Below are 25874 nucleotides of genomic sequence, written 5' to 3' on the forward strand. Positions count from 1 at the left end.
ACTGGGATCCTGCTAATCAGGACCCCAATCTCTCTGATTTCTCCCCTAAATTGTTATGGTAAGTACTTAAGTACATCCCAGATTGAATACTGGGGGTACCCTTATAAATTCCTAGTATATGGTTTTAAGGTATCCAAAGTATAGTTACCCCAGCTATCCTCCATGGGCTGATGCATGTATTATGCCACCTATGGGAGACCGTTCAAACTATCTCTACAGGCCTGCCATTGCAGCCTGGGTAAGCTGGTGCTGGCACCACTTATGAAACATTAGGTTTTCCCTATTTCTTAGGTCACTGCATTTAAAACATATAAGTCACCCTATAACAGGCCTTTTCAATCCTGAAGGCAGGGGGCTTGGTTCTAAGTGTGAGGGTGCCTCTGCAAGAGCAGGGCACCCCTACAGCCTTTGGGGTCCATTCTCCCGGGTTGTAAGTGAGACAGCTTTATAACATTTAGAAGGGCGCCGTGTAATTACGTGATGACCTTCTCAAAACTGTCTGTAACAAACCCTGTAGTGTTTGGTATCAAACATGTTGGAATCATACCCCCACACAATAAATGGTGTGCAAGGTATGAATACAGGCACTGTAAAGGCACTCCGTTAGGCCCTCAGTGCTCCCGGTACCAGTCTTCCTGACCCGGACAGCACAACATGGCTGCTGCCGACCAGAGACACGATTCTGCCCTCCTGCTGCAAAGCTCGAGCAGGGGAAGGCAGAACAATAGGCATCCTGTAACAGGGAGATGTGACCACCTCCCAGACAGGATCTTTTTTTTTCACAACAAAATTTTATAGTCAACAGCAAGAGGACGCCCGACAGGGTGTTGCACAAAAACATAGCTGGATACAAATCACGGATTTTGCATTGAAATACGCAATGAAAGATTCAGTACATGAGAACTGGTTATGAAACCAAGTAATTATAGTGTCACCCAACTACAATAAATATAAAGCACAGAAAATCCGTCTAATACCAAAGAATCTACATCACAATTATCTGTAAATTCAAATCATTCCACCAGTGAGTCAGAAATAGGCTCCAGGTAAATCCCCAGATAGTCTGCCCATCTCTTCCATATCTTGGGATGTTTCCGTGGACAGCCCAGGCAGCGGACACTGGTACCTCATGCCTCATGCAGATACCCAAGCCCTTTTTCCAGACCCCTAAAGAAGGTGGGGGGTGTTTTCCATTGTTTCGCAATAGCACACTTTGCAATTGTGACGCCCAGTAGCATCAAATGTTGTTTCTATATATTTCCCCCTATTTCATACCTGATATGCAGGAGGGACAATCTGGCTGTATTAGGGACATCACACCCCAGTACCCATGACAAACAGGGAAGAACACTTCAACAAGAAGAGAGGTAGGGAGAGTAGTATGACACTCTTATTCCCCGGTTATTCATCTATAAACAAAACAAGAGTGTCTTAAGGAGTAGGCTTGACCACAGTAGGGAGCAACAAACTTAAGGTACAGGAACGACCTCACTGGGACGTTAAAGAAAGCCCTCACTCACCACCTAGTGATGACATGCTTCATCATCGGGCTCCACCAAAGAGACAGAGTGTCACCTCAGGGTCCAGTGTGAGGGCGATACAGGTAGACTGAGTGTGCCGAGCGTCAAGGGCGGTGTGCCGAATACGCTCCCACCCCCCTCCTGAGACCCATGGTGATTTATTTAAATACCAGAAAAGTGCAGAAACCACAAAGTTGAAGCCTCCTAAACCAGGAGTTATTAGGAAGACATTTATTCTTCCTAATTTCTTGCACTTTTTCACTTTTTTGTTCATTTTCACTTTCACGCCCCTAGGTAAGGGTGGGCCTTAGCGCGTCCATACCGCCAGGGTATAGAACACTTATAGTCCTGAAGAATTGTCGGGTAAAATTACACCGTTTCTATGGCAAGAAACATGTCGACTGATACATAGGAATCTACCACTCAACTTAATGTGGACTGCTTCCATACACATAACATTTTAAATACTGTCTTTAGTGATCATAGAATAAAAATTACTTTTTGATACACTACTGACTATTTTAATACCCTCACCACTCATTAGTTTATCTTTGCACAACATGTCCTGAACTCATTATCCCGCTCCGCAGTAGATCTGGCGTTGTAGCACACCAAAGAGACACTCTGTCTCTTTGGTGGAGCCCGATGATGAAGCATGTCATCACTAGGTGGTGAGTGAGGGCTTTCTTTAACGTCCCAGTGAGGTCGTTCCTGTACCTTAAACAGGAAAGAACACCATACCAAAATTTCTAAAGGGATGTACAAGACCAACCGGTGTGAAAAAAAAGTGCAGTCAATCGCCCGCACCTCAAACAGAGCGGGGAGGTGATAAGTCCCGCCCACCACAGCCGGTGCGTAGTGTAGTACACTCTGTGCATGTATTTAACATGTATGTATCTCAGGCACGCTGCAATGGCAGCACCACACAGGGACTCCAGCACCTTGGTCCAATCTTCGTCAGCTAGTGGGCCCAGATATATCTGCCAAGCCTCCCTTGTGTGGGGCAGTGTTGTGTGGCTATTGGTAACTATTATGCGATAGATTTTCGCAATCTTGTGTTCCCCCAGGTCCCCCATACATATCTTAGCCTCAATGGGGCTAAATTCAGGGATGGACTCCTGTAATGGTAAGTAAGGTGCAAAGGCGTGACAGAACTGCAAGTATTTATGGAACTGCGATCTAGGCATCACGTATTCTTGTTGCAACTTCTGAAAGGATTTCAGCGTCTGCCCATGAAAAACATCCCCAATAGTAGAGATACCTAATCTATCCCTTCCCAAAAAAGCCAGGAAGACCAGTCAGTAGCAGCAGGTGGCCGTTGCCCCAAAGGGGGGCCTCCTTCGTTACTCTACCCCACCAACCCAGTTGCCGAAGGGTACGCCGCCAGAAGCCAAAAACCTTGGCAGTCGGCGGGGGCGGAGACCTCTGGACCACGCCCGCATACAAGACAGAATGTAGTGGCTGAGTACCAGCATTCAACGGTATACGCGGGCTCCGACCTATCTCCATATTACCAATCATTTAGGATAAGTAAGTGTGAGGCTGCATAACAGGCTTCAATGTCCGGCGTTGCCATCCGCCACAGTAGGTTAACTGGAAACAGGTCCTCAAGGCAACCCGGGAAGACCCCCCCCCCAAAGAAAGTGGCGAAGGGGAGCATTGAGCTGTGTGAACCAGCTTGGCGAGATCAAGTAGGGATAATTTTGAAGCTCGTATAATAACCGAGGTAAAGAGACCATCTTAAAGATGGTGGATCTGCAGAGCAGCGAAAGAGCAAGGTGGGACCAAACACGAGTTTGTTCCTTGATCTGAATCCCCATTGGTGCCAAATTCCTCTCCCAAGACACAGACTGCAACTCAGTCTAGAAGACCTTAAGGTATTTCTCCCAGATAGGATTTAGTGTATTGGGGCAGGGTGGTAGCGCTTGCCAGCCCCACATAGTCTGCTTGCAGGGCACATTTGATGCCCTCAATGCATAGTCCAGCTCAAACCAGTTCAGGGAGCCATTGGCTCTCGCTCTGGCATGACACTGGACAAATTACAGGGGAGTATCCTCCCCCTTGTCCAGCCCATCCTTAGGGGAGGACCTCTGTATCATTCCAACCCTTTCATTAGGGTATTTAATGGCTTACCTGTGGGTGGGTCCCGAGATTTGTCGTGGGACACAATACATTACAGGCACCACTTAAACTTCGACTGTGTGGGCATTCCGAACTTTGCTAGACTTTGCTCTGGGCATCAAGGCTGCAACCGGGACGATGCCTGCTGCTCCTGATCTCTTTTCCCTGCTTGTCTGCTGCAACGTATGTGCCTGTGCTTCATACAGGAAACCCATCCAGGACCTGTGGAAATGCAAGACACCTGAAGTAATCTCCCTTGAAGGGACCGCAACTAAGCTGACTGGTCTTCTGATCATGTGCTCCTACGGACTCCAAAAGGCTCAGCAACATGGGTCATAGCTCTTCACATCCCTAAATGCCCGCCCTGTCCTCTCACCAATTTGGAGGCCAGCATACCTCGTCAGAGCCGCAGGAATTGTACCCCTGTACACCGCATTGACTTGTAATTGCAGAGGATTTTTGGCCTCCTTCCTCCAAGATCTTCGGGCTCCAAGTACCCCAACATCAAGCATTTCCAGTTATCAGAATTCTGCACCACACCGCATTGCTTGCACCGTGGGCCTGCTTCTTTGGTAGCCGCTCGAGGTTCTCTTGCAACTCCAGTGCCTCCGGCCTGTGGGTCCTGTCGAGGGTCACATTTCGGATTCTTTGGGCTCCCCTGAATGCTTGGAGCCTGTCCTGACTCTTTTGCTTCTGCTTCTGCTTCGTAGGTGGCAGTTGCCAAGGCTTATTGGTGCTCCCGCAGAACACCGTCCCCTCAACTCACGACATCCAATGTGGGATAGCTTGGGTACAGCTCCTGGTCTTCCACAGCATCGCCTGGTCCACACAGCTGCAGTTTCAAGGTCACCATCATCTCTCCTACAACATCGACATTGGTTCGCCTTCATCTTCCATGCCTCCTGGTCACTCATGAGTGGCATAGACTGTGTCCCCTCTGCTTGCCGGTTCTTTACTTCTTTATTCCACCTTTGGGTTCCACTGGACACTTTTACCTTATCCAGCAGCAGCATCATCCTGAAGTCTCCAATTGAGTTCAACAACGGTTTCCGATGCCACTTCACACCTATGGTCCTGGCTTTCCTGATGCAGGTATCCTGGTTCCTAAGGTATCAACGGGTGTTGTGTTCTTCCAACCCCTGGCCTCCACTGGGTTTCTTCAGTGTCCACTGGGAAGGGTCATCTTTTTTTAAAATTGCAACCGTGACTTATCTGTTGACTTGCATTGATCCAGCGGTCATGTTGTCACTCTGCACACACCTCAGTGGGGCTCCTAGTTACTTACCTTGGGTGGTTTACTTGGGTCCCCAGCACTTCTATGTCTTCTGGGTATAGTCTTGTCTCGAGTCATGGTATGCATACAACTGTTTTAGCATATGGTTTGGTCGCTCCGTGGTGACCACTGTGTATGCTGTGCCACTTACCTGTTACTATCATTAGTATTGTGTGCATTGTGATTATCTCTGGCTAGGGGATACCTGTATGTGTTTGTGAGTGTCTTATAATAAATACATATTTTTACAAATGCACTGTGTTTTTTTCACTTAACCTATACCTATAAGATTATGTTCAACAAGCTGCTTTATACTCCTTCTGGACAAAGCCTGGAGGCTGCTCTCTATAGCTTCCAGTTAGAGAGCTTTCTAAGGTTGTCTGAGACCACTAAATTCCCCATAAGGGTTGTCTGGATCAGTGCAAGGTGTCCACTTACACCAGTGTACATTATATAGAGAGCCAGCCTCTCACACCTACTCAGCTGAGGATTATTTTCACTACCATCGCGGATATATCTGGTTTTAAAAGACGTGTAGGGGTCTGTGAGAAAGCATGATAGATATACTCATTTTATCCATACAAAATAAGAATCCAACCAACGTTGGTGGTGCCATGCAGTGTAGTTTCCACTGATCTGCAGGAAGTGCGTGTTTGTGGATGACATAAACTTATGATGGCGCCAGACTGATTTCATGCATCCCCACAGGATGTTGTCCCTTACACCAGCTAGATCACAGTGCCACCATGAGCCCCCCTAACCTAGACAGGGAGCAAGCAGGTCTGGCAACTACTGAACATGAAAACTGTTCCCTCAGGAACCTTTCTAGACCTAGAACCTTTAGCTCAGACACTTGTGCTTTCTCTCTCTCTCCAAGTGAAATATACAATGAATAAACAAAGACACATTTTCAATATTTATTGAACCCAAGTGATTCTTGTATAGAACATATGTGCTGTAATGATCAATGATCAATAGAAGCAGACAAAAGTTATGAGTGCCAAAATAGTGAATAAAACACCATCTTGTTGAGACAACTTTTATATGCAGACATACACAATATTATAACAATCTAGCATACTCCTACGATGCAAACCCTAACCAGCATGTCTAGAGTATCAATGTGTTTCTGCCAAGAAACCCCCTACTGGATGATCAAAACGAATGCATGAGCTGTTCTTTCTTTAGGGAAGACAGTCATCCCAAATGGATGGTGGAAGCTATAGACCCCAGCAGCATGCTGTAGGTGAGGGTCAAACAAGGCTATATTTTCTGAATGTGGGGACCCAGACAGAAGGTACTGGGTGGAATAATTTCCAGAAGGGGAGCAGACAGTGATGCAGGTGATATTTCCTAGACATATCCAGTGTGAAGGTATCAGATCTGAGGCATGTTACCCATGTCCAAAAGAGCAGGAGGCATAGTGTTGCATGACCCAGAGCAAGGGTAGGCCTAGTGCTGCTCACTTTATGTAGACAAGTAGTGACTTAGCTGCAATGAACCTAGAACCAAGATGGTTCAAAGTCCAGTCTTGGATCCCTGTAGGGAGAGGAGGCCTCAAGGCTGGGGGAGGTAGGTGGTCTTAGCAGCCGAGGACCAGCATAAGGTATCTGGGGTTGTGGACAACTAGCGAGTTGGGTGTCCTTTCAGAATCCCTTACCACTTGTAATAAATCAGTATGTAAAGAATACCTGTGCATACTGGCCAATTCTGCTTTGGAATAATCAGCCCGCCCCAGCGTGTGTGATAAGGTGGTTCTGACCATCAAATTCACCTGCATTTTTCGCTTATGATCATCTGATTTTTGACCTCTTACCGTGGGAGCGATTCATACCTGTGACTCACCCACAGTAAACTCATGGTAAAATTGCCAGGGCCTACCTTTTATGATAAGGCCACTGCATCGCAGGCAGGTGAGGGGCACTGGTCGGGTTACATGTGGGAACATATGCACATGCATGTGCAAACATGTGAGGCCTGCGCGTAGTAGACTTCTGTTGTGCACAGTCCAGGAACATGTGCGCAGGCAGTCTGGAGCAGGAGGGGCTCAGCAGGATTGGGTATTGACATTGGATAGGCCTTATATTGTTGCTGTACACAGATAGGAAAGTCATTGTGCTTCACTGCTTGTAGGCATAAACACTCCATTGTACCCTACGGTAAGGCTTCCCTAGATAGCAGCTCTGCTTCCCCTTGGGCTTGAGACACCCGGCTCACAACAATGTACAGTGTAACCTGTATGAAAAAAACAATACAGTAACGTCCAAAGTCATATCTGTACGGCTTATGGATCATCCATAAATGTAATGTTTCTCAGGATCAGAGTCCAGGCCCCTTGTCACCATGCTGGGTGGAGTTAATTACTCTTCTCTTCAGCAGTAGGAACAAAGGCGTCCCCCCACAAAGGGAGCAATTAACCCATATTAGGTCAGATCCTCAGAAGGACATGGTGGGTGGATTGCTCTGCATCATTCAGCCAGATGCCAACCTGTGCCAGGAAAAGGGCCTGTGCCAGGAATTGTCCATGCTGACTCCATGGACAATTGGAAGTAAGAACCCCCTGACTGCCATATGGCCTCAGTGCTCTGACTCAGATTGACTGCAGGGCCAGTGGGGCACTCCCCTGGACCAGGAGGCTGGTCCCCTTAGACCCCTTGAGGGCCAGTTGGGGGAATGATTGGTCAGCTGCACACAGAAGGAGGGAAGCCAAAGGGGAAGGAAAATGAAAGGCTGGCACAGGAAGCCATTGAAGCCAGCTCCCTGCAAACTTCATCCACTTTGAGGCCAGGAGACCAGGTCATTAGGGCTTGCCAACAGGAGCAAAACGAGCCAAAGACCATCCAAATTGGCCCAGGGCCAGAGATATGCCCTTGTGAATTTTGGTGACCTTTGACCGCTATCGACCAGTGGGAGCAAGTGGAGCTTCACTGCCAGTTGATGGTTGTTCTCCGGGAGGGGGGCAGGCTCTCAGAGAGAAGATAAGCAGAAAGCACTGATGTGTTTTCCCCGCCATAGCAGGAAGGGGCCTACAATCCCTTCCTTGGGCACCCGAGAAGACTAGCGCTACAAGGGAGCACCATTGTGCTCTCCCATTTGAAGAGGGAATGGGCACAGAACCCCATCCCTCGGCCCTGTGAAGATCAAGGAGGACAGAGGGAGTGCAGGCGCAGTCCCTCCCCGCAGTATGCACAATTATGCCTGCTGCCCGCAGAGCAGGCAGGGATGCGGGAAAGAGGGGGCGATGGCACCTGCTGCCACACAGAGAAGTGCAAGTGTGCAGGACAGCCGGGAGCAGCCGGGGGAGTGTTTCCTGAGCTGCTCTCCAATGTTGGAAGATACAGGCAGGGTGCCCGGGTGGGACTAGGCACCTCGACGAAAACAAAGCTGGAGCACAAGGCCACATAAAGGAAAACTGCAGCGTGGCTCTCCCTGAAGCTCAGAAATGCATAAACCATGTACGAGGTGCACCCCATAACGCCCTGTCAATTTCACCCACATTTGGGGACAAACATCTCTTGTTTTGGCTTTGTGGTGGCCCGAGGAGAACAGAGTCACCATCAAAATGTTGCAAAAGTGTGGGGCGAGCTAAACCATCCCCAGGTTGGAGCTTTTGCTCGACAGCTGGAAGTGCTGCGTCCTCTAGAGGCCAAGACCATGGCTGCAACCCTTGTGGCCTAAAAGAGGTCAACATAAGGTTTAATGTCGGTAAGCATTCTCTAGGGGTGAAGAGCTGTAATTTCATGTGCAGTTATTGCAAATGTGATGATCTTTAGGGCCTATGTTCAAAGTGCGGTAATATAAAAGTGTATGCTGCAAACAGCCTCTAGGGGTGAATGATTAGGGGTTGTAATTAAATTGGGTTATCATGGAACAGTTATACTCAGTACACAGCGCTCCCAATCATGCTTTGAAATGTACTCTTGCTAATGCTTTACTTATATAATGAGACTCATGATCAAAGTTTGCTTGCTTTATTGTCAATATTAAGTGCCCTCAGTCATGCTTATATGTTATTATTGCAAAATATTGCAAAATTCTTCTGAAATCTCACATACATACACAAAAGCAAATTACATGAATTTCTGACACCTCTAAAAGATACTCCTTCCTTCGATGTGAAAGCATATTAGAACTTTTGGCCTTAGGCTTGACAATTATATAATTATAACAGGTTGCGCCCCGCTCACTGGGGAACATCCCCTTGTTGCACTGCCAATGTTCCTAAAAAAGGGAGTATTCACGTTTATCACCAGTGCTGAACTGGTGATCAACATGAATACTCCCTCTTTTGGGAACATTGGCAGTGCAACAAGGGGACGTTCCCCAGTGAGGGGAACGCTACGTGTTCTATTTTCTACTCACACTTCAGAGATTAGAGAGCAATACCCTGCTGCACGCTACAACTTCAATACTTTTGTTTTAAATTGATAAACTAAGAAGTCTGTGAACCATATACTTTTAAAGTATATAATTATGCCTCGATCTTGGCCCAAAAAGATTCTAATTCAACATTATCTAACTTACCTCTTTCCTTCTCCAGGTCACAGGCTGATGCTCCTGAAGGAAGATGAGAAATATCAGACTAAGTGTGTGTTGGAATTTATCTAGCTCATGATGAAGGTGTGAGTACACTCAAACATATCAAAAATAACATTCACATTAGTAGCACTCCCACTGTCCCCTTTTGGGGATGAAAACTAAGAGCATACACTGAAGTCACACTTATATAAGTTGGCAACGCCCTTCTGCATCATCAAAAGGTAAAAGAGAGCCATGTACAACAGACACTATACACTGAAATGTACTTCACAGGAGTATAGATCACAGCCCCCCCCAACAGAAAATTAAAACAATGGACTATTGAAAGTATCACCTAAGAAAATTCCAAGTGGTGCTGTTGTAGTAGATATTGTCAATGTTGCTGTGTCCCAGACTCATGCTGTACCGCAATAGATAGATCATTCAAAGTCAAAGTGTGTCTGCTGGAGATTGATGGTGCTATTTAAGCATTAAGAAGAAATTGACTTGTCTGTTCATGGTGAGTGATGATTCAAGTACGATGCTGAGGTTCTTGGTGTGGTCTGAGGGGGCAGGTGGGGATCCGACATCCGAGGGCGGTCGGCCACCAGGTGCTGTCCCATGCAGAAGGGGTGGTATTGAGGATGAGGACTTCTGGCGTTGAGCTTCAGGCAGCTGTTGGTCATCCAAACTGCAACGTCTTGCATTCCTTTCTGGAAGTTGAGTTTGGCAGTGGTGGGGTCTTTGGTGAGGGTGAGGATGAGCTGGGTGTCATCGGGGTAGGATACAATGTTGAGTCTGTGTTGTCGGACGATGGCTGGAAGGGGTACCATGTAGATGTTGAAGAAGGTTGGACTCAGTGATGAACCCTGTGGGACTCCGCAGGTGATTTTCATGGGGTCGGAGAGGAAGGGAGGGAGTCTGATCCTTTGGCTTCTTCCGGTGAGGACTGATCATATCCATTCCAGGGCTGTTCCTTGTATGCCTGTGTCGTGTTGTCTGGCGACTAGTGTGCGGTGGGAGACAGCGTCGAAGGCTGCTGATAGGTCGAGTAGGATGAGGGCTGCGGAGTGGCCTTGGTCCAGGAGGGTGCAAATGTCATCTGTGGTGGTGAGTAGGGCAGTCTCTGTGCTGTGGTTGCATCAGAATCCAGATTGTGACAGGTCGAGGACAGCGTTCTCTTCAATTAATCGTTTCAGTTTCCTGTTGACAGTTTTTTCTGCAACTTTGGCTGCAAAGGGGAGGAGCGAGATGGGCCAATAGTTCTTGAGGTAAGTGGGGTCAGCTGTGGGCTTCTTGAGCAGGGGCCTGACTTCTGCATGCTTCCGGTTATCTGGGAAGGTACCTGTTTTGAAGGTGGTGTTGATGGTGCGTTGTAGTTTGGGTGCAATGGCAGCCATGGCTCTATGGTAGATGTGATGGGGGCAGGAGTTGGTGGGGCCCCACGAGTGGATGCTTTTTATGGCCAAGGCAGTGTCTTCGGCCGTGATCGATGTCCAGATGGAGATGGTGGGCTGGCTGGTGTTTCTGGGGGGCGGGGGCCGTCAGTGGCACCTGGTGGAAGGTCGATGAAGTTGTCGTAGAGGTTTTTGATCTTGAGGTGGAAATAGGTTCCATGCTTCTCGCAGAGTTCTTGGGATGGGGTGATGTCTGTGGCTTTGCTGCTTGGGTTGGTGAATTCTTGAATGACACTGTAAATGTCATTGGTGTTGGTGTTGTTGGGCAGGATTTTGTTGTGGATGAAGTTCCTTTTGGTGGCTCTGATCTGGTTGTGGTAGTCCGTCATGGCGTCCTTGTAGGTGCTGTGGTTTTCAGTTGTCTTGGTGTTTCTCCCGTTCTTCTTCAGGCATCTGTAGGTGTGTCTGGCTTCTTGGAGAGTGGTGTTGAACCAGGTGAATATCCTAGGGCGATGTCTGTCGGGATTGCAAAGCGGGGCGAGCTTGTCTGTGCAGATGGAAATCCAGGTGTGGAGTTCTCTGGCTGCGTTGTTTGCATCGGGTGCCCAGGTGTGGTTGTCTCGGGTGATGGTGAAGGTAAGTTGCTAGTCGGTAACTTGTTCCAGTTCCTTTGTGGTGGGCGTGGGGCTAATTTGCGTGCCTTGAGTTTGTTGATGGTGAAGTGTACACAGTGGTGGTCGGTCCATGGCTGCTGCGTTGTGTGGCTGAATTGGACGCTGTTTCCTGCCGCGAAGATGGGGTCGTGGGTGTGTCCTGCTCTGTGGGTCGGTGTGTTGATGAGTTGTTTAAGTCCAATGCTGGCGAGGTTGTCGCAAAAGATAGTGGAGTTGGGGTCATTGGGGTTGTCCAGGTGGAAGTTCAGGTCTCCAGTCGGTATGTAGTTTGTTGAGGTGATGGCGTGGGGTGCGTTGAAGTCAGTGATGGTGGTGGGGAAGGGTGTTAGGGGTCCGGGGATCTGTAGATGAGGGTTCTACGGAGTGTGGCTTTGGTGGTGGTCTGCATCTAGAAGTACAGGTGTTCGGTGGAGAGGAAGGTTTCCCTGGAGGTGGTGAGGCGGAGGGTGCTCTTTTGGGCGATGGTGAGGCCCCCTCCTGTTTGGTTGGGGTGGTCTTTCCTCTGGATATTGTATACGTCTGGGCCGGCGGTGCTGATGTCGGGGGGAAGGATGCCTTGGTCCAGGTCTCTGTGAAGAAGGCTATGTCGGGCGAGAGAGAGTCAAGTAGGTTCCAGATGTCCATGGCATGTTTGTGTACAGAGCATATGTTGAGGAGGATGCATTTTAGGGTGTCGCCGGTGCTGGCATTGGCGGTGTTGGATGCCGGGGTGGCGGTGAGGGTCTGGCAGCAGTGGAGGCAGAACTGGTCATGGGTCATGTTCGGGGAGGCCTGTTGACAATCTCTAAGTCTACCAGGGCTGAGTGCGAGGAGGGTAGTAGTGTCATAGCGATGGGTAGTGGGAGGTCTAGGGTTCCTGGCGCTGGCCGCTGTAAGGTCCCGGACGGGCGCAGAGGGGCGCAAAGGGGCTTGCCTTTAGCGCGGCCGCTGCACCGACCCAACAACTGCCGCCATTAGGTAGGGGTGGTGGAAAGGAGGAGAAAGAGGAGGTTATCCCTTGGTATTAGCTGGAATGGGGATTTTCTTAATACCCCAACCTGAGCTACTGGGTTCTTCACACTTGAGTGTATCCACAGGAGATAGTAATTTTGGTGACAGGTATAACATTTTATTTTAAAATAACAGACAATATAAATCTTAGTACATGTACAAATGTTAAAATCAGCGACACCAAAAATGTCTCTACATGAAACAGCCTATTACATATTTTTAGACATCATCATAGTATTTAAAAAACAAACTATGTTGACATACAATTTATACTTCCACAGATATCAATTCAGTTTAAAACAGTTTTACAAAAAAGAAGAAATGACGGGGGGAGAGACGAACACAGACATTTACTATTGGTCATTTGCGTGTGCACATCTCGGGACCTGGGTATATACAAAATCAAGACCTGGACTTCTTGTTACTTATTTAGTCTGCAGGTAGATTTTTGGTCTTTCGATTGTGCAAAAAGTTGCGAGGAGAGGCTTGGAGATTGGAGTGGGGGAATTCCTGGGGGATTTCCGGGGGAGAGGGGCAGCAGAGGAATCAGGAGTGAAAGGCGAAAGTCACAGGCAGGCATGAGAAAATAAAAACAGTGGTGATATTAAAGCAAGACACAGATGGGTACAATAACAGTGGCACAACAGGGAAAAATTAAGAAAGGTTAAGTGGTTGCAGGCCGTCTGGTTCCAGTTGGAGTGGACAGCAGGCACAGGATCGGGCAGAAGCCTCGAAGCTCCCAAGGGGGAGGTCGGGGTCTAGAGGCAAGAGACGGCACAGCAGAGCTGCGGGGAGAGAGTGGACCTAGACTGAGGGTCGGAGGTCTTATTCACTGTTCACATGAGAGCAGTTTTACCTCACGCTACCCATAGCCAATAAACGAGACCCAAAGATGATACAAAGTATGGACTGAAATTCAGTTTACAGGAATGTAACTTTGAATCGACCCCCAGTAAATTAGAACCCCATACAATTGAGAGTTTATGCTGAAATGGTACTTGTCAGAGTACATCCAGTGCCACTAGAATTATGTAGTAGTGAATGACTAAATAATGTGACAGTGTTAACAATATTTTATAGCAAGCATCAGCGCCTGACATTGCTGTAGCCATTCCAGAGGAGAATCCTATTCAGGCCATTATTAGTAGTGAAAAAACTGGCAAAGGTGTGGCGGTATTGTTTCAAGATACTTTTTGTTGCACAATTTCTAAATTGGTAAAAATATTGAGACCATAGCAGGTCTTTCCATCTCTATTGTTATAGATCTGTCTTTCATGCTGGCTGGGCTGCGATTTACAGACTCCCGAGAAGTACAAATGTGTAGCTCAGCATATTTGTCGACTTGGCATGTCAATTCTCCATACTGCATCCAAATTTTTTGCTGCTTGGAGACTTTGACTTGCACATTGTTGACTTTAGCTGTGTGCTGGCCAAACAATTCTGAACACCTCAGAGGGTTTCAACCTTGAGCAACATGTGCATGAGCCCACACATAGTGCGGAACATATTTTAGACCTCATTTTCTTGCATTCATTGATTGTCCACCCTAGTTCTGAACTCAAGCTTACATGGTCTGTTAACTTTTTGATTCCTTTTAAGATTATTATCAATCGGTCCATGTGCCAGGAGCCTACTCTGCAGAACGTTGCTCATCCTTGGTGCCAGATTTCAGAGCTGCAGTTATCTGAGGCTCTCCTATCTATTCCACTTGAGTGACGGGTTCGGTGGGTTCTGATCTTGCTGAGAATAACAACTGGCTTTCCTCTGCCCTTGGACTCCTTGCCCCACAAAGAAAGGTAACATTGATGGAGAGCAAGGTCTTCGCCACCTTTGTTCTCACCTGCCTTAAGAGAAAAGGTCACTCTGTAAATGCTTTGAGCAGAGTTGGATCAGAAGATGAAAACTACAAACAAGAGAGCCTTGACAAATTTCCGTGCAGCTTCTTGTAGGGCTTCTGAGGAGTTTATCTTCTCCTTGATATCATCGACTTCTAATAAACCTTGAGACCCTTTTAATGTGGTTAATTTGTTTATATTTCCCAGGGCTTCCCAAAGTGGCTTGACCCCGTCAGCTAGACTATGTGAAGGACTTTCTAACTTCTTTTTTAACAAAATCAAAATGATTTGTAATCAATTCTCTGCCCATAGGATTCTGGAGAATATGCCATCTTGCAGCCTATTACATGGATCACAAACTTGACTTTGGAGACCAGGTCAGCAGAGTTATATCTACGTGCTTTTACCTCCTTGGAATACTGAGGAATATTAAACTTTCCCTTCCAGATGAAGGTTTTACGGCAGCAATCTCAGCCCTCATTTTTTCACGGCTGGATTATTGCAATTGTCGGTACCTGAATCTGTAAAAAAAAAAACAACTGTACAGACTCCAGTTAGCGTAAAATGAGGCGGCTATACTGCTTACAGGCGTACCATGGTTTGTCTCAGCTAGAGATGGACTTCGGCAACTGCATTGGCTGCCAGTATTAAAACGAGCAAAATTCAAAGCATTGTGCATAATTTTCAAGTCACTGATGGGTTGTGGTCTGGAATTTCTAAGCAGATGCTTTGAATGGTATGTTCCTGGTAGAGTGCTGCGCTCCTCAGAAAGAAAGTTAGTAACAGTCCCCCGAGTGAAAAAAGTTAGCTGGGGTGGCAGCAGCATTTCCTTTTGTACTGCGAAAGCCTGGAACAGTCTGATGCTGCATCTTAGGAATGCCCTGGAGCTCCTTTCTTTTAGAAAGGGGCTGAAGACTTGGCTATTCTCGGTATAGACATTTTAGGTTTGGATTCTGTGAGTCAGTGCTCAGCCCCAGGACACCTTTGGATATAAGTGTGCTTTAAAAACTCCTATAACATAACATTACTGTGTAAGGGATCTCTGACATAATATAGAATGCCAAAATATCGACCTACCAAAATATCGAGGTAAAAATATAGAATACCAAAATATCGACCTCCTATCTCCAAACACATAAGTACAAAAATATCGATGTAAAAAATATAATTAGTCAAAATATCAAATTTTTTAAAATGCTTTAACCCCTTCAGTGCTGCACGAATTTCGCTGCAGTGCTGAAGCGTTTAAAAGCAGATTGGCTCATGACGGAAATGTTCCGTCATCAGCACCGGAGCACCGACGCTGATGACGGAACCGTTCCGTCATGAGCATGGAAGGGGTTAAATTAATTAAAAAGTAATGAAATAATAAATATAATTAACTTAAACATACTTACAATACTTAAATAACCTTAAAATTTATAAATATTTAATGTAAGTAAAAACATACACATTGATTTGTTAATACATATACATATATATATAAAAGTAATATTAATAGAAAATTTACTATATTTTTACCGTGGGATAGCGGAAAGGGTCAAATTTACTATTACCACTCCAGTGAGTGCAACAGTAGGGAAAGCGTTGGATAGCGTACGGGTAAAAATTACTATTCCCACTCCAGAGAGTGCAACAGTAGGGAAAGCGTTGGATAGCGTAGGGGTCAAAATTACTATTCCAGCTCCAGAGAGTGCAACAGTAGGGAAAGCGCTGGATAGCGTAGGGGTAAAAATTACTATTCCCACTCCAGAGAGTGCAACAGTAGGGAAAGCGTTGGATAGCGTAGGGGTAAAAATTACTATTCCCACTCCAGAGAGTGGAACAGTAGGGAAAGCGCTGGATAGCGTAGGGGTAAAAATGACTATTCCCACTCCAGAGATTGCAATAGTAGGGAAAGCGTTGGATAGCGTAGGGGTAAAAATTACTATTCCCACTCCAGAGAGTGCAACAGTAGGGAAAGCGTTGGATAGCGTAGGGGTAAAAATTACTATTCCAACTCCAGAGAGTGCAACAGTAGGGAAAGCGCTGATAGCGTAGGGGTAAAAATTACTATTCCCACTCCAGAGAGTGCAACAGTAGGGAAAGCGTTGGATAGCGTAGGGGTAAAAATTACTATTCCAACTCCAGAGAGTGCAGCAGTAGGGAAAGCGCTAGATTGCGTAGGGGCAAAAATTACTATTCCCACTCCAGAGAGTGCAACAGTGGGGAAAGTGCTGGATAGCGTAGGGGTAAAAGTTACTATTCCCACTCCAGAGAGTGCAACAGTAGGGAAAGCGTTGGATAGCGTAGGGGTAAAAATTACTATTCCAACTCCAGAGAGTGCAACAGTAGGGAAAGCGCTGGATAGTGTAGGGGTAAAAATTACTTTTCCTACTCCAGCGAGTGCAACAGTAGGGAAAGCGTTGGATAGCATATGGGTAAAAATTACTATTCCCCCTCCAGAGAGTGCAACAGTAGGGAAAGCGTTGGATAGCGTAGGGGTAAAAATTACTATTACAACTCCAGAGAGTGCAACAGTAGGGAAAGCGTTGGATAGCGTGGGGGTAAAAATTACTATTCCCACTCCAGTGAGTGCAACAGTAGGGAACGCATTGGATAGCAGGAGGGTAAAAATTACTATTCCCACTCCAGTGAGTGCAACAGTAGGGAACGCATTGGATAGCAGGAGGGTAAAAATTACTATTCCCACTCCAGTGAGTGCAACAGTAGGGAAAGTAAATACTTCATATATAAATAAAAATAAAAAACATATTAACACCAATTACAAATTAATTAAAATAATTAACACTTTTATATAATATATTAATTAATCAATTAGAAATACAAATACAAATTAATTAATAAAAATAATTACCTACTAATACAAATGATTTACCAATTAACAATAAATTAATTAACAATTAAAAAATAATAAAACATTTGATTTAAAAAAATCTGCATTTAAAAATAGAATTACTTACAACTAAATTACTCCCCACCCTATTCCCCTATAAACCCACAACCCACTACAAAAAATAAATTAATAAAATTAACATAATTATCAATTAATCAATTATTTGAAATTAATTACCAATTATATTTTAATTAATTACCAATTACATAAATTAACATATTTAATTATTTATAATTAAATAACTTCCCAGCCTATTCCCCTATGAACCCACAACCCGCTACATAATTATATTACGCAAACATTAAATACCATACAAATAATTATTTAATATAAATATTAAAATTAATATACACTTTTCAAACATATACTAACATAAAAAACACATTAAAATTTGATATTAACTACCTTACCTCAAATTCGATATTTTTGTAGTCTATATTCTGTCCTTTCTATATTTTTGTTGTCTATATTCTGTCCATTCGATATTATGTCCATTCTATATTTTTGATTCAATATTAATGCTATCCTATTTGATATTTTTCTAGTCTATATTCTATCCAGTCGATATTGTGTCCATTCTATATTTTTTAATCGATATTAATGCAAATCGATATTAAAAACTCGATATTTTGACTGTGTACCCTCCCAGGCATTTTGAATTGGGCCACCCCTCTTGTTAATCCCTCCTTGCACAAGCTAGTGAACTACCTCCTGGAGTCTGAGGTTCTGCCACATTTTTGGAAGCAGGCCCTGTTTCTTCCTCTACTGAAGAAGCCTAATGGGGACCCTAATGTGCTGAGCAATTTTAGGCCTATTTTGCGTCTTCCTGCTGTAGCCAAAATGTTAGAGAAGATGGTCAACCATCAACTCTACCAGTATTTGGAATTCAACCACCTCCTTCACGACACACAATTGGGCTTTCGAGCGGGCTATATCACAGAAACCGTTTTCCTGGAAGTTACTGAATTTGTTAAAGACAACCTGATCAGAATGCTAAGGCTATAGCAGTTTAACTGGATCTATTGTCGGCGTTCAATCATCCTAAACAAGTTGTGGAATGTTACATTTTAAAGGCCAGGCATGGGTCTAGCTTAAATCATACTGGGAAATCTGATCACAGGTGTCCCTTATACATCAACCTTCAAACACTTTCCCCTCACCCTCTTCATATGTAAGAGACCTTGGTTTTTATATTGATTCCAATCTGTCCTTCGAATCACGTGCTCTGTGTGTCTAACAGTTGCTTCTCACTCAGGAAAATGCTTCATCTAGTGCTGGAAACTAATCCAGAAACTATTGCAGGAGGGAGGAGCTACGCTGCAACCAAGATGGCCGCATGAGCTCCCGGCTCCACAGATCTCCACCAGGAGCTCATGAATCCGGATATTTATCCTGAATTTGGACCAGACTCCCATACGGCTGATGAGTTGTTGAGATTAAAGATGCAATCCCGAGATTTCCATCTTCTCGACAGACGAACTTATGCCGTGTTTTTATTCTCGGCCTAATCCACTGTGGAAGCTTGGGCCTCGTTTTCTAACTCATCCGGGCTGGAGTTGAACAACATCGGCTGCGAGACCAGGCCGGCGTCCGGTCGCCCGCAGTGGAAGAATATCCCGACCGGATTGGATGATGGTGCGGTGGTCGGGTTGCCTGCACGGACACGGTTGTGGGCGGGGATCCGTTGCCCGGTGGCCCTGCTAGGCCCCGGGGCTGACGGGCTTGGGTCCTCACTGGCGGCGATGGTGTTGAGACCGCGACATTGACGAGTGCCCACTGTTCACGTCGGCCCTGCTTGTGCCTGCTACATGGGAGAAGTCAACCTCCGGAGTTAAAAAGATCTGCTTGTCGCTTTGTGAGAGGAGATGGAGCAAGAGGAAGAGGCGCCGTCGCTGCAGACCGTAATGACCGCCATTGGGGCGCTTCACTCGCAGTTCACCGCCGCCATCCATAAACTCGTCATAACAGCTGAAACCATTTTTTTGAGACCGGACGCCGATCCCCCGACGGCTTTGAAACATGTTGTTTTAACCGTGAAGTGGGAAATGCCTGACGCAGAGGGCCCCATGCCGAAACCAGACCTGGTGTGTTTTGTCGGCCCCCGAACAACAGACAGAGAGCCCAGAACTACCGAAAACTCACCATGCTCTATCCCAATGCTGCCCAAGATGGACACAGCCATCCTCATACTCCAGGACAATTACCACGGCGATTTCCGGAGTGATTCCTCATTCTTTTCTCCCCAGTTGGTTCGAATATGCTTTTGTACTTTATTGCCACTGGAGAGACATTTCCATCTGATTCGGGGTCTTCGAATATCATTTCTTTGGTCTCGATCCCACTATACTGACTTTGACTCTTTTGAACCCTTCGACTTTCCTCCTGAGATGGCGGCCCGAATGGTGAAAACTCGTACGAAAAATCGTAGTGGCCAAGGTTGAGTGTTATCGTCTGGGTCTGAATTCAAAGGCTTTATTTGACACAGGATTCGTAACTACAATGATGCGGGAGTCGGACGGTTATCTTGTACCCCCCCCCCCCGTTTGGTTTTCTAATTGCGGCTTCACATTGTCTGACTATATCTAGGGGTGTCTGCTTCTGGCGGGGAGTAAAGGGGACCGGGAGCCTCTATGACATCTCCTCCTCCGCTCTTTTTATTTCCTTCTTTTAGGGTTTAGTTGTTGGGCGACAGGCACGCTGCTAGTGGGGTTAGGCCGTAGCCATTGCAGGGGTGCAGGGCGGGGGGAATAGGGGGGGGGGTTATTTTGTCCTTATTTAGTTCTATGGCCTTTTCTTCGTTCCTTTCCCTTTTACGAGAGGCGGTATGTTTATTCTGAGTCTATTTTTCACATGTCTGGGTGTCTACTCTGGTCCTATTTATCCTGTGAACGTGGGTGGACGGGCCTTGCTAGTACGTGCATAATGGGGCTGTTGATTATATTGATTGTCCGTTCTTGTATACATGCTCATGTTGACGCCCCACACCCCTTGTATTGATTGTATCACGTTGGCCTATTCACCTACGTACCGATGCAATGTATCCTATTGTGTGACTCCTGATATGTGTAATATTTCCTCTAGCTTTTTCTTCTTTAAATAAAAAGATACAAAAAGAAAAAGAAACTATTGCACATGCTTTGGTGACATCCAAACTGTATTATGTGAGCTATTCGTACCTAGGCTTGACATCTTACCTGCTGCATCATCTGCAGATCATCCAAAATGCTGTAGCATGTCTCATACTGAAGGTGCCGGCACGCCTTTCAGTTCTGCCTCCCTACGCCAACCGCAGTGTCTGCCCATCAGTTGTCGCATCAAATTTAAAGCATTAATTCATGCGTACAGAACCTTTCACTTTACAGGCCTATATACCTGAGGAGAAGGCTGAAAGTCTACTGTCAGGGCAGAGCCTTGCGTATTGGTCTCTCGGGTTTTTCTGTTGTCATTACTGGAACCCTTCCTGGAAATCAGCTGCGAGCTTTGTACAATTTATTGTATTATATTGTATTGTAAGGCAAATCATCTGTATTTTTAATATTTTATTTTGGCATTTTAACATCAATTTTTACTGTTTAGGCAATATCTGATGATCACTTGAGCAGGCGCCGATATTGGGAAGCAGAGACAGTCGTGCGGTGCGGAGAGGCTGCAGAAGATGTGGAGCGAGGATGGCCGTAGGGGTCATCGGTGACTTAGTCTCATCCTTGCTGACAAAAGAGGTCAAGGGAGGGCCTTGCTGCAACCACTGCTCTGTGTTTCTAGTCACCTCCATTTTGGCAGTGTGAAGTTTTGGCTCTGGTACAAGCTGTACATGTAGAACATGCAAGAGGCCCACTCCTTCACCAGTCTTTGCAGGGACAGTGGACGCAGCCTAGGTGCCCGTGCCTAACTGGTCCTGTTTGGAACATCCAAACCCTTAGAATATAAGAGCAGATACCCCCACCATGTCCCCACCATTGTGCTACTCAGCCCAGCGACACAGCAGTGGTGGGTCTGGGTAGGGGTAGAGGGTCGGTTGGGTTTTGGGATTGGTTTAGGTGGGCACAGACCTAGGAGAGGTGTAGCGGTGTGTGCTTGCTGATTGGAGGTGGTTTGGTTGGTGGCCCGAGTGGGGCTTGTGGCTCTGCTTGTAGAAAACGCACTGTTCTCAAGCACTTACAGTGACCTTGTGTGCTGTGTTGCAACCTGACTGCTGATTTCCTGGCTCCTCTTTGACCCAGAGTCAACATTCTTTGAGGCTAAGGATGTATATTCAAATTCTGGAGACCCAGTTCACTTCCATCTCCACAGTGCATTTGGGGAACCGACATCTAGACGTCTCATTGACCTCTTCTTTTGTAAGGATGTCAAATCAGGTAAGCCCTCTTGGCATATCTGGCTCACTCCAGTTTGACCTGGTTGGAAACCTTGCATTAAGAGAACTTGGTCACCTGGACATTTTCAACCCTTTGAATCATTGATCAGTATCAGTCCTGTGCACCTTCCATCTGTCTGCTTTTTTTTGTCTGGTCCAAAAAACAAGTAATGGTAGCTGTGAAACTCCATTCTTGTAGGTTAGTCTATGTATGACATGTAAGAAAATTAAATATTGAGAAATAAATCCTTGCATGTAAATGTTTTTAAAGGTTTTAACTCAATTGAGGGTGGAGCTAGCTTGCAACCAAAATGGCTGCTTGAGCCGTGAGTTCCCCCGTCTCAACGAACTATCCGGCAATTATCCTGTATGTGCGGTGGCCTAAAGTCCCCTCTACATACTGAATCGAAGAGCGGAATGTCAGGAGGCGCGTTTCGGTGGAAATCCGAGCTCCGGAACCGCCTGCTAAGATCGTGGAGATCACTGAGGCCTAGTGCAGGGAGCGGCGCCAGGGAAGCAGCAGCCTCGCCAGAGAACAGCGGGGCGGCCACCGTAAGATCCCAGCCGCTTTAGCGCGACAGAGAGGGGATCGGAGCGGAGGTGTTCAGAGGGTCCCTGCTCACGCCGGCTGCAGGTAGCGTTAGCCCCTCGGGACGTGGGGGGTCACTGCGGAGGGGGTTGCGGAGTCGGGCCCCCCCCGGTGTGCGACACCAAGTTTCTCTGCCCGTCAACACTGGATGCAGAGCTGCACAAACTTGGAAAGCAGAGCTTGCCCTGGAGCCTTGGAAGAGGCTGTCGGTTCGGCTTGGGTCCCCGGAGTGATTGCCGGCCCGGGGCTGCTGCGTAGGCGGTGTGCCCGGGGACGAAGGTGAGACGCCTGGAGCGGCCGAGGTGCCGGGGCCCGGTGGAGGTCCCACGCTGATATGGGTGCCCGGGTGTCCTGGCTGCGCCGAGGTGGTGCAGCGCTGGAGGCAGCGAGGGGCTGCGTCGGCAGATGCGACCACTAGCAGGCCGCGTCCCTCTTGAGCGGCGGGGAATGGCCAGGAGGGAGGTGCGCGGGAAAGTCAGTTGAGGAGCAACAACCGCCATATTGGGCCCGAGAGGGCGCTGGAATTTACTTGCATCTCGTAGGGGGGCTTTTGACACCCTAAATCTTGCCCCGGACAGTTGAGAGGGCGTGCAGGGGCCATACTACCCCCCTCCCCCCCTGCCTGAGTTAGAAGACACCTTGTGGTGTTGGTGAAGTGACCCGTAAGGATTGGTTGGACTTGCGCTTGGACCCCGGGGATACGCTGTGAGGAGAGGATTCCTTGTGAATGAACACTGCACCCCAGATAGTAGAAGTTTCTGCGAGAGGGTGCAGATGGCGGAGGAAGGGGAGAGCCCGAGCCCCCAGTAACTGCGCCGGCGTTGGGGGTTACCACTGATCTCGGCATGCGACTGTTCTGTCCCACTCTGCTACGGAGGTGCGCTTGGCTCTCTGCCCATGGGGCGCACGGACAGGTCACAACCTAAACTATCTTTCGATCTGAAAGGAACCAAGATGGGCGACACCACAGCGGGGAAGGATGTGGGGGAACGCGAGCCATCGGAAGACACCTCACAACAGGATATCCAAGGCTTATTTCTAGCCATGGAAAAGAGCCTGCAAGGAGGCACAGCCTTGTTAGGTACCAAGATGGATGCACTTTCCTATCAAATGGACCGTATGGCGGAAAGACTTGATAAACAGGTAGAGAGGATGGATACGGCGGAGCGCCGCATTACGGAAGTGGAGGAAGCGCAGACTACCTTGGATACAAACAACAAACAGATGAATAGAGCTGTGCAGACACTACTGGACAAGACGGAAGATTTAGAGGCTCACTCTCGGTGGTGCAACCTGCGAATCATGGGCATGCCCGAGACCACACAGACTGGAAATATGGAGGTCTTCGTTGAAAACTTGCTTAAGAAGTTGCTTGGTGACTCTGCCTTCTCTTCTATGTTTGTGGTGGAAAGAGCGCATCGCTCTTTAGGGCCAAGACCAAAACCAGGAGCGCCACAGAGGCCGGTAATCGCCAAGCTCCTCAACTATAGAGACTGGGATGTTGCTCTGAGATTAGCAAGAGATAAACAGCCTCTGCAATTTGAAGGATCGACACTTTCGCTGTTTCCGGTCTTTACCGTTAAAGTGCAAGAGTCGAGGAGACAATTTGCACCTATGAAAAGGCAGCTGCGTGAAATGAGAGCGGATTACGCTCTGCTCTATCCTGCGAAGCACAGAATTAACCGACAAGGGAAATCTTTGATCTTCACCGATCCTAAAGCACTGCAGAGAGCCTTTAAGGACTGGCGAAAAGACGACCGACCCTACCCGAGTGGAGAAGCTGGCGCCGCAGGGAGCTCCATGGACGAACAGGACTAATATCGTGCTGTACAGATAAGTTGCTGAGTCTACACCTCTGGTGTATGATGACACGGGTGGAGGGAGGTATCCTGGTTTGTCAGATGTAGAGATTAAGAGGCACCTGTTACTATTGGGTGGCTGGATGTGATCAGGAGGGAGGTCTGTGGGCAGGGACACCACTGGGAAGAAGACTGCCTAGGTTTGATACAGGCACGAGGTGGGGGATTGCTCCAATTATGTTGTTTTATAAAGTACTGCTCAAGGAGAGGGTCACCCCTCTTTTAATATGTCGCTGTCGGACCCAAATGTCATGTATTATTGTTTGGGGGGGTGGTATTTTTGATTGACCTGTTAATTAATAGTACGCGGTCGGAGTGAAGGCCAGACATTGCCAACTTGAAGGGGCCTTAGGATACAGCCTATGGTTCCACACATCACACTTGGTTATTGAGACGGGGAAGGGGCGGGTGTCAATATGAATGCGTTTCATACAGTGTGCGTGTACTGTTTGCTACCTTCACCCACGTCTGAATTCCATTAATCTGGACTACGGGTTCGGTTTTGTTTTTCTTTTTGATATGGGTTTGGTTATCCTTCTGTTGGAAGGGTGAGATCGGGGCGGGTTTGCTGGGGAAGAGGGTTGTTTGCGGGCATAGTTGGGGAAGGGCAGGCGTGCGTGGGTGTGGGAGGGGGGATGGGAAGACGCGATTGCGCCGTGTTGGGGCTGAGAGTAGAATGTTCTAATTGTGGTATTGTTGTTTGTAAGTTCACACACATGGCAGTAACTGGTTACTTTAGGAAGATGTATGTGCAGATTTCTCTGACAGAATATGCTGACGGACAATGGTGGCCGAGATGACCCAGACAGGGGAAACATTCGACACTTTGACACTGATAACCTGGAACGTATGAGGTCTCAATGACCATAGGAAAGTTAGAAAGGTCCTACAATACTTTGTTAGGTATAGGGTGGACATAGCACTCTTACAGGAGACACACCTACCCACAGAAAGTCACATATTACGCTACAGGGGCTTCTTGGGCAATATACATGCAGCGGGGTTCACAACACACGCAAGAGGAGTCCTTACGTGGGTTAATCCAAAGGCACAATTGACAATGACACCACTGTTGACAGACAGAGATGGACGATATACGATTACGGGGTGCCGAGGTAAGGGCTTGGAGCTCAGCATAGTTAATACATATGGCCCAAATTATGACCACCCGGAGTTTTATTCAGAGATAGCCGACAAGATCATGACTCACTCGAGAGGGGAGATACGTTGGGGCGGCGACTTTAATATGACTAGACAACCATACATTGACAGGTCGGATGGCCCTGACCGCCGCCCTTCGGCCTCCGCAAGGGTTCTTGAGACGCAAATGATTCGACTGGACCTGTGTGATGTATGGAGGCACAGGTACCCCACAGCAGGGGGCTACACACATTATTCAGCTCAGTTTAATATACGCACTAGGATAGATTACTGGCTCGCCACACCACACTTAACCTCTGCAATCCAAAGATGTGAGATACTTCCCCGCACTTATTCGAACCACTCACCAATATTGGTATCGATTGTCGCACCGGCGATGCGTGTTCCGCCATTTGCTTGGCGCTTTCCCCCATATTCGTTACAGGATGCCTCCTTTAGGGAGGAACTAGCGACAGCTATTAAGACATATTGTGACGCTAACGTAGGGTCCGTGATATCGTTCCAGAGTGTCTGGGAGGCGTTTAAACTGTACGTTAGAGGAATTGCCATCTTGAAACACTCAAGAGTCCTCAAATCAATCAGAGGTAGGCTGCAGACCTCAGAAACCTAAATTAAAGAGCTGGAGAATAGGCGTCTGCATGACCACAGTGAAGCTCTCACCCAAGAACTGACCACAGTACTAAAGGA

At 47.1% G+C, this 25874-nt stretch overlaps 1 protein-coding gene across 1 annotated transcript in view; it reads right to left on the minus strand.

Annotated features, from left to right (window-relative positions):
• Nucleotides 1-25874, minus strand: part of LOC144752371 (butyrophilin subfamily 3 member A3-like) — a 400845-nt gene that overhangs the window by 315475 nt on the left and 59496 nt on the right. The window contains exon 3 of the mRNA XM_078640306.1: nt 9439-9471. Coding sequence (XP_078496432.1) covers nt 9439-9471 — 33 coding nt within the window. The remainder of the gene's footprint in view (nt 1-9438; nt 9472-25874) is intronic.

This window comes from Lissotriton helveticus, chromosome 5_1, assembly GCF_964261635.1.
Source record: "Lissotriton helveticus chromosome 5_1, aLisHel1.1, whole genome shotgun sequence".
NCBI classification, from domain to species: domain Eukaryota; kingdom Metazoa; phylum Chordata; class Amphibia; order Caudata; family Salamandridae; genus Lissotriton; species Lissotriton helveticus.